At 41.7% G+C, this 10,058-nt stretch overlaps 1 protein-coding gene across 4 annotated transcripts in view; it reads right to left on the reverse strand.

The window, feature by feature from the left end:
• LOC110025444 (alpha,alpha-trehalose-phosphate synthase [UDP-forming] 1) overlaps positions 1-10,058 on the reverse strand; it is a 73,292-nt gene that overhangs the window by 35,478 nt on the left and 27,756 nt on the right. For all 4 annotated transcript variants that reach the window (XM_020725925.1, XM_020725927.1, XM_020725926.1 and 1 more), the window contains exon 7: positions 1,725-1,875. In XM_020725925.1, coding sequence (XP_020581584.1) covers positions 1,725-1,875 — 151 coding nt within the window. The remainder of the gene's footprint in view (positions 1-1,724; positions 1,876-10,058) is intronic.

Consider the following 10,058-nt stretch of genomic DNA (forward strand, 5'->3'; position numbering starts at 1 on the left):
TATATATATATATATATATATATGTAACTTTATTAAATATTAAATCCATCATTTAATATCACGGTCGAAACATTACAAACTTGGTCTCCTTTCTTCTTCCTCTGCATTCAAGATCTGACTCCTACCCACACGCACAAGAGCTCCTTCCTCTCTTCTGCTAGGACTTGGCCGAGTGTGGTAGGCTTCACACGGCAGGAAAAAAAACAACAAACACCTTCCTCCTTCGACTCTTCTTCCTCACAGTACCCGCACTCAACATAGACCTCCCATAATGTTGCCCTCGCCTGTTGTCGACGTCGATACTCACGCAAGCTTTGTCTCCCTCGTAGAGCGTCAATAGACTCCCTATATAAGTTGTAAGGGTCGCCTTCTATCTCTTGATCTCACCTCTATCTCTCCCATACAAGATGATTTATAGGTCAAAACATCCCTTCGCGTCCCCAACCATTAGCTTCATTTCCCTCCCTTGGACTTCCTCTAGGTGATGAAATGAAGTGTCACACATGTAGGGTACATATATACAGGGAAAACAATCTCTCTTAATTTACAAACTTACCAAATATATCTAACCTGAATTAGGAAAACAAATAACTCTGACATAAAAATAAAATAACATAGCATAAGAAGGGAATAAACTAAACAAGGGTTTCTAAAGTTATTCCAATCAAATTCTCCAAAATATCTTCTCAGATTTCCACAATGGCTAACCAAGTTTAAATTTGAAAACATACATTCCTAGTATTCTTCTGGTAATTTTTTACTCAAAACTACTCGGAGTATTTCAAGGCCCACAGGCAACTAAGAAAGTCATCTTCTATTGGTCCTTCCACCCAAATCTAAGATGCGTACACAAATGACAAAATCTTTTGCCAAACATGGTCAAAATTCCACTTACTTCAGATCTGACTTGCACACAAATTTTTGAACCAACTTCAAATTTTATTATAAAACTAGAACCCTACCTTCTTGTCCTTTGTCCCAAAGATGTGGCTTACACTTCATTTCCATGCAAGGGCATTGCTCTAGATCCTCTAGATGTGTTAGCTAGTCATAATCAAATTATTTTGTGGATGCTCGGGTCCCCCAACTTTGAGAAGCTTTATGATTATGACGAACGTCTTTTGAGCATTGAGGCACAAGTGGGAAGAGGGTTTCAAATCATGTTTGCTAGATAAATGAAATATATAGAGTAATAATATATCGCCACTCACTAATATTTATCAAATTACTAGACACGATAAATGATCATTTTACGTTCTCATCCATCAAAAAAATAATTTCTTTTATGCCAACATTTACCTTTAATTGTATATTTATTTTCATTCTTTATTATCTGGCAATTTTTGACAATTATTACATGGTTTACTTGTTTCATTAAGTGATTATAAAATTTGCTATAAACAAAGAAAAAATTACTTCAACTATCGATGGGAAAAGTGTTGAACAGAAGTGAAAATATTCTACACAAATTGCGTGTCACAAATGCTTCAAGCTCATAGAAAGTTCTAATATTACAACTGTGAAAATATTGAGTTCAAAATTAAAGATTCATGAAAGGATGATTCACACGGCTGGCTAGAAAAAACACGGCATTGTAGTTCTTCTTGACTTAACAAATTTTATCATAAAAGGATGCTTCTTGCTATAGATACTGTAACATTTGCTTCAACCATCTATAAAAGAATATTAAGAAAATGAATGCGCTAGAACAAATAGGAACATACACTCAGGAACGTCAGTTCTCGTTGGAACTGCAATTTGGAGCAATATTACTTTATCACGCCAGCCTGGATTCTCCTCAAGGAACTTCTCAAATGCCAAAATCTTTTGGGGAATCCCTTTAATCATGTCAAGCCGATCAACTCCTAGCATTACCTGAAGTATCCAGAACAACGCTAACATGTGCAGCATAAGAAAAAAGGTTAAAATTTTAAAGCGCATAGAAGACAATAATCTAATTATAGGAAGGTGGCAAATCATCAGAAATCCATAATTCATGTTCAGAAAAAACATTAAGAAAGTGAGAGCAACGGATGCCTTTTCATTAAAGAGGAACGCGATTCTTAAAATGAAAAACCAGTTCTAAAGCATAAGAGCAGCATTGTCATGCAAAGCAACAAAATGATCAAGTTAATGCTGCTTCCTACAACATGGTACCCTCTGCTATGTTGTGGAACCTAATTTCTACCATATGCAAGCTGTTAGGTACTTGTGGTATTCATTCATAATAAGAGAAAGGAGATCTTATACTATATTGATGAAACTAGGGTTGTAATTTCCCCATAATCAAACAATAATGAAATCTACAATGGCGACAAGAGGAACGATCAATTGGATGAAGATGTATAAAATTCTTATCTGTTCATATGTACTGGTCTATATTTTATGTCTTATTTTTCGCTGTGTTTGAATATATTTAACATTATGATTTTAAGTTCAACTAACGGAAAATTCAGCTCATACCAGCAACACCACTCCAACTCAGCAGACATTATAATCCTTAAAAATGTATGAAGACAACTAAAATTTCTCATAAAATTTTATATCCAAATTTTCATACACCCCAAAAATGAAAAATATTCTTACAAAATTTTATATTTCATTTTGATCATTTTAATATAGTGATAAATATATAAAAACATAAGTATTGTAGTTGTAGTTGATATATATATATAACAACTACAACTACAATACTTATGTTTTTATATATTTATCACTATATTAAAATTATCAAAATGAAATATAAAATTTTGTAAGAATATTTTTATATAGATAGATAGATAGAATTTAGAATGGCATCGGCAGCGGGCTCTGCTAGGGTTCCGCCTGACAGTGATTCCCGGCGTTAAAACTACCGGCTTCACTCCATTTTTTTGTCATCTCCCACGACGACAATTTTGCGTCGTCGGTTTCGTCAAGGTTACTCACACGTCAATCGATGACGCTCCTTCGTACGCTCGCAGGTCGTCTCTTCAGCCCAACGACGTTTGTCTGCTCGCCTTACTCGAAGACAACAACGACGTCTGTCTGCTTGCACTTCGTCTCCTAACCGACGACGCGCATGTTTGCTCGCATTTGCCTCTCCTGCCTGACCACAACGGTTTCGTGTTGCAGTTTGACGCGTCCGAAAGGCGACGCCTGTCTGCCCGCATTCGCCTCTCCTGCTCGCCACGCCTCTCCATAATCTGACCGTGGTCATCTTGCCAGGTGGAGATGGCCTCGACGCTCTGTTCCTATGCCACTACCCTTGCCGACGACATTTTTAATCCTACTTGTGCCCTTATTTCAGGTTAAGGGTCTGGTTTTAGTATCGACAAGTCCTGCATTGTTCCACAATCCTTCTACGAGGCTCTTGAAGGTGGTAGTGATTACACTTTCATTAAAAACCTTGGTAAAAAAATGGGAAACCTGCTCTTTTTCTCTCTGAGGTTGAAACCAGTACTCTTGCGTCTTCTTGGCGTTTTGCTCTAGTGCAGAAATTCCTTTATGATCACCCTAAACTTAAGATCATTCGGAAAGATTTTGATGCTATGAAGCTATCGGGTAGTTAGAATATCGGCTTACTTGACGACCGACATAAACTTATTCAGTTATCTCACGATGTGGATTACTCGTATTTTTTCTAGAAAGGTAATCAAGATTGACAAAAGTTTTATGAAAATTCTAAAGTGGACTGTCGACTTTGATCTAGAAGCGGAGCCCCCTATCTTTTCAGTTTGGATAAAGTTTTTGGGGTTAAAACTACACCTGTTCAACTTGGAAACTCTCTACTTCTTAGCAACTGCTTACGGTAAGCCTTTCAAGGTTGATAGTCATACGTTTGTTGTCACTAGACCCTTTGTGGCTTGTGTGTTAGTTGAGAGAGAAATCACCCAACCAGCTCCGGATGATGTATTGATTAGATCCACTCACAACAGTTATTGGCAAAATGTTCAAATTGAACCACACTCTCCTTATTGCTCTTATTATAGTATGTTTAGTCATAGTTCTAGTCACAGTTCTACTATTTTCTATTGCTTACATCCTCATCTAAGGTTAGATATTGCTAAAGATCAGCAATCTGTTCAAAAATCTATTCATACTGAATTGGGGGTGGGTGTTTTGCCACCTACCATCCCTGCTGAGAATGTGCAACTTGACCTTTTTCCAACACTGCATATACCTCTGCTCATCTGACTGACGATGTTCCTGATAGGAAATTTTCAGATGACCCTCCAATTCAAACCTTTGTTGTATCAGATGAAGAACATCATACCCGAGTCGTTCTACCCCTGGATGCTCCTGCTTTTGAACACTTTATTCCAGCTGCTGGATTGGAGCATGATACTCTAGAGTCTCATGAAACATCTCCCCATACTACTAGTATTGATCTAAATGTGTCTATACCACTCATTGTTATTAAAGAAAGCTTTCTCATGAAACATCTCCCCATACTACTAGTATTGATCTAAACGTGTATATATCACTCATTGTTATTAAAGAAAGCTTCAATGTTCAACAATCTACACATGTTCGACACACTTTAGACCAATCCACTGATCAGATGAGTCAGTCTTCAGATGAGGAATGACAGGTCTATTCTGCGAACGGTCACCCTCTTCTTCGTCGTTCTCCGTGAGATGAAGCCTGAACTCCTCCAGTGAACGACATCCGGACTCTCCTCTTCCTCCCCGTAGAACGACCCTGCCACCGTCTCCAACTCCCAGCACCGCCACTTCTCTTCTTAAAGCCTAGTTCCGAAACACGCCATTTTTGCCCGGATTCGTTGGCGGTCGCTACTTATCGGCGTCTTCCTCCTCGTCAGCATCCTTCTCCGCATCCACTTCCTCGTCGGAGCTCCTCCAGTCGCTGGCCTAACCCGCTACCACCTTCTCTATTCTTCTCTCGGTCAGCAGCACTTGCTGCAATATTTTCTCGCCGGCGGCATCCCGCTGGTCTCCTCCAACTCCGGCGTCCAGATCTCGCCGGCCCCAGCTCTCTCTTACGCAGAGCTCCGAGCTATCGCACCCCTAGCAGCTTGGCTACCCTTCTCGCCGGCCGAACCTCCTCTGCTGGCGAAGCCTTTGACGGCGAAGCTTCTGCCGTCACCTCCTTCACACGCAGGACCTAGGGCAGCACTGCCCTCTCTCTTTGTTGGAGCCACTCGTCGTCGTTGTTGCTACGGCTTCGCGACGTATAGGGTCTCGTACGACCCCTCGTAAAGGTATATGCGTTGTTTGCACTTTCATATGATTTTATCACTTATTTTGGGTACTTTGTGTACCACATTGGGTCTTTTTGTTGTCATGTGCACGTTCTGCGAGGCACACTTGAGCATGGAACGAACGTCGGCGAGCTTGAAGCAAGCAAAGAGAGCTGGTCCGCAACAGTCACGGTGGTGAAATTTTTACTCCTAGCTTGCCATAAGTTTTAGTGATGTCTAGGCGTGTGGGTTCAATCGCCCACACGGGTACGTGCGCCGAAGTGAGCCGGCGCGACGACGTACATATGTGATTGATCGTTGATTTACCTAGAGCTAGCCTTTAAGTTAGAACTTCCCATGTGTGGTCAAACACCCCGTAGAACTGAGTGTATTCCCTGGTTGCGAGCCTTAGATCTTTATCCTGCCGGGTTGGAATACCAACTTCCCACAGTTTTGGCGCTCCTAATCTCCCTTGAAGGGATTAGTTGAGTTCGAACTTAGAGGAGGGGAAAAGTTTTATAGCTAGTTCATTCTATAAGATCGTTGGTGTTCTTAGAGTGAAAAAAGTTTTTTAGTTAGTCCGCCCTGCGAACGGTGGAAAGTTTCCCCTACGAGAAATATCTTTCACCTTGTCACACCAAAGCTGGAGGCGGCGATGCCGCAGATCCAAGTGTGTCAGCCCTAGGTACCTATGCGAGGTCGTTAGGACGAGTTCGACGTGTCGCCGAGCGGTTGGGCTTCATTGCATGTGCATGGATTATTTGATGCATTTTGGAGTGTTGATCATATTGCATGTCATATCTACGATCACTTGATTACTTCGGTTCGATCGGCAGCCCTGACCCGGTCAGCCGACCACTTTGGTTCGATCGGCCGCCCTGGCCCGGTCAACCTGCCACTTCGGGCAGACCGGTCACCACAACCCAGTCGACCGATCATTTTCATGTTATTGCATGTTGTGCATGATCTTACTGCATGTCTGTTTGTTTGCATGTTGTACTCCAGATGTGTTTGCATTTTGCATTTGCTTTGGTGTGATTCTCCTCAATGAGGATCACCACTTTCACCTTCGGGTCACTGCCTCCTCGGCATACACATTTGTCAAGCTGTTGCTGTCACAGTATGTCCATCTCTGGGTCACTGCCTCTTCAGCATACCATTTGTTCGGGTCACTGCCGTCACGGTATGCCCATCTCGGGTCACTGCCTCCTCGTCATGCCCATCTGTCGGGTCACTGCCTTCACGGTATGTCCATCCTCGGGTCACTGCCTCCTTAGCACATCCATTTGTTCGGGTCACTGTCGTCACGACATGCTCATCTTCCGGTCATTGCCTCCTCGGCATATTCATCTTTTGAGCTGCTGCAGCTACTTTTAAGTCATTACCGTCACGGCATACTCGCCTTCACCACTTTGGCGCACTTATCATATGCCTTTTGCATATCATGCATGTTTGCATGTGTTCGGTGAGTGCCTCTCAGGTAAGGCATAATTCCTCTTTATAGGTATCATTTTACTCGACGCAAACTCACTTGTAGTCATTGTCTGCTAGTTGCATGACGCCCCGGGTCCCCGGGCAGGTGTAATTCCTCTTTATAGGTAACATGTTTTACTGCTACGTCTCGTTTGTGTGTGTCATGTTCTGTGTAACATTTTTGCATTCATTTGTATGGTGTGTGTTCGCTCTTTTGGGCGCCTGTTATGATTGTCTTGTACTTCGGTCGAGCAGTCACAATGTGGGCTTTCTGCATAACTCTGTGTTTTGCCCATTCCTCGATGGCTTGTCCTACTCGTTAGGAGAGTGACCCCGTGTTAGTTGTGATATCTTAACGAGCATTCCTTGCTGGGTTCATCCCGATAAGCAATGCGAGTTAAGTTATCGGGATTGACACAAGTATAACTGTGTTAATGATCTAATAGATCTAATTTGTGTCACCGCTCATCGTGACACCCTTTGGATCTTTCGGATTAGATACTAGGTTGACGCATTTTTCGTTAGATAGTGTGCTAGGCTAGGATTTAGGGTGCTAGGTAGTCTTTTTTATGTCTGGCTATTGTTCTTTGTTGGATTGGTTTTCTTAGTCAGACAGTCAGACATCTTTCTTTTGCATTGTATTTGTGGTATGACTGCATGCTGCATATATATGATAGTGTGTTAAGGCGTTCTTCTGCAGACAGCCATGTTTATTTATATGCACACACATAGGTGTTGCTATTGGGGAAGCATGTGATGATTTCTGACCCTTTTGCTTGCAAGCGCTATTTAGCTCCCCCACTTATAAGACGTCTCATTATACGTCATATGCATGTGGGTTTTCCCGCTAGCACTTGTTCTCATGCAGGTTGAGTTTTTCTTTTTCCTATGTACTTTTAGAGTTTAGGAGAATCATGTAGCAGTAATAAGATACGAGCACGGGTTCCGAGGCGTTTGACACGGAAATCACGTGGAGGGGACTAGAAGCAGATGCTCATGCCCCGTATCTTAATTCTGCATTTTATATTGATGTATAGAATTATGACAGGGCATGTATATGTAGAGTCCGGCCGCCTTTTTCCTTTCTGGGATATGTTGTCGACCCAGCAACACCGGCTATTTATTATTTTGATTTGGTTTGTTTTGTTTTTTGCATTATGTTGCATGTTTGCACTTACATGTGTTTTCCTTATTTCTTCCTGTGATTTATCTGAGATTTCACGATTAAATATACTCTTTAAGACTTAAATTTCTAATGTTCTACAAAATTCTAAATAAAATATTCAAGATAATTAAAATTTACGATTAAAATATTCATGATTTAAAAATTACAATTTTACTTTCCTGCATATATTAATAAAGTATCCACAATACTTAAGGACAGTTTTAGATAACTGCATTCATATTTGCATATCTCGAGGAGGAGTCTCAGTGCTTCTTCAACCTTACCGACCCAGCATACCTTTATATAGGTAGTTGTCTAATGCACTTAGGGTGTTAGAAGGCTCCCTGACCTAGACGGGGTATAAGTTTTTTTGTTTGGAGCATATCCAGCTTTGTAGCTGAACATCTACTTCTCTTCTTTCCTGAGGCATCTTGGTCACTTTGGCATGTATAAGTCCCACATCTTGGAGCTCCAGCTTATAGTCATAGGATAAAATTTCTTTCATTTGACCTTACGGCTACCGAGGTTCCCGTGGACGACGCAATTGACGGATTACTGACCGGGAACCTCAGTATATGTTGGGTCGGCTACCTTCATGAACAGGTAGACTTAGGGTTGTCTACCTTTTAGGATCACTCTACCTTTCTTTTTTGTTGAGCCCCTTTGAGCCCTGTCGCTCTTTGACTTCGTTGATATCATCTTAACGGCCCGATACTGATGAGTTGTCGCACATTCGGGATACGACGATTTGTCCTCTGCCCTTATGGCCCGGACGTGCTTTAACGTGTTTGAATATCTCCGTCAAGATGATTTAGGTTATTCTGTCAGCCCTGTGTGTCGATGAGCCGCTACCCATTCGGGATGTGAGAGACTCACTCTCTACCCGATGGCATAATGTGAGTTTTGAAGCATCAGGATTGTTCTCACACGGAATAACCTTCCTTTGATTACTTATACCCCGAATTTATGATAATATGAAGCGAAACTCTTTTTATCAAGAGTATTCTTGGGTATCCCCCAAGATGTAATTAACCAGTAGGAACACGTTCCTTTGGAAGTGCTCTTGACCCCAGCACAAATACATACACATGACTTTCTGGTTATGGGTAGTATATGTAGATACTTCTTTCGCAGATATTGGTTTAAGGTGCCTCCGCCGGATCTTGTTTGGGCGGACATTCTTGACCTATCCTTGTGAGGTTTATCGCACGTAGACTCTCCACGTTTTACTTTCTCTCTTATTTGTCTTTTTGACGTATGTTCCTTCTTATTCGGTTCCTCTCTTCTTCGAACCACTGATTTGATTCAGGAGGGATGGTTCGGGAGGGAGATTTATTCAAATGGGGGAAGTATACGACGATCGACAAGCTGGCGACTCCCTTTAAAATAAAAAAAAGAGAAAAACGAACGGAAACAATGGACTAGCCGGCTCAAAACGCAAGACTTGGCTTTCCTTGGTAAGCTTCGCTGGGTCACGTCACTTCTTCTATTATCCGCGAGATATCTTCGTGCAAGATGATTTAGGTTATTCTGTCAGCCCTGTGTGTTGATGAGTCGCTACCCATTCGGGTGTGAGAGACTCACTCTCTACCCGATGGCATAGCGTGAGCTTTGAAGCACCAGGATTGTTCTCACACGGAATAACCTTCCTTTGATTACCTATACCCCAAATTTATGATAATATGAAGCGAAACTCTTTTTATCAAGAGTATTCTTGGGTATCCCCCAAGATGTAATTAACCAGTAGGAACACGTTCCTCTGGAAGTGCTCTTGACCCCAGCACAGATACATACACATGACTTTCTGGTTACGGGTAGTATATGTAGATACTTCTTTCGCAGATATTGGTTTAAGGTGCCTCCGCCGGATCTTGTTTGGGCGGACATTCTTGACCTATCCTTGTGAGGTTTATCGCACGTAGACTCTCCACGTTTTACTCTCTCTTATTTGTCTTTTTACGTATGTTCCTTCTTATTCGGTTCCTCTCTTCTTCGAATCACTAATTTAATTCGGGAGGGAGATTTATTCGAATGGGGGAAATATACGACCATCGATAAGCTGACAACTCCCTTTAAAATAAAAAAAAAGAAAAAAACGAACGGAAACAATGGACTAGCCGGCTGAAGACGCAAGACTTGGCTTTCCTTGGTAAGCTTCACTGGGTCACGTCACTTCTTCTATTATCCGCGAGATGTCTTCGTAATTCATGCTGACACATTTTTAATGTACACCCCCAG

This window comes from Phalaenopsis equestris, unplaced genomic scaffold, assembly GCF_001263595.1.
Source record: "Phalaenopsis equestris unplaced genomic scaffold, ASM126359v1 Scaffold000297, whole genome shotgun sequence".
Taxonomy (NCBI): domain Eukaryota; kingdom Viridiplantae; phylum Streptophyta; class Magnoliopsida; order Asparagales; family Orchidaceae; genus Phalaenopsis; species Phalaenopsis equestris.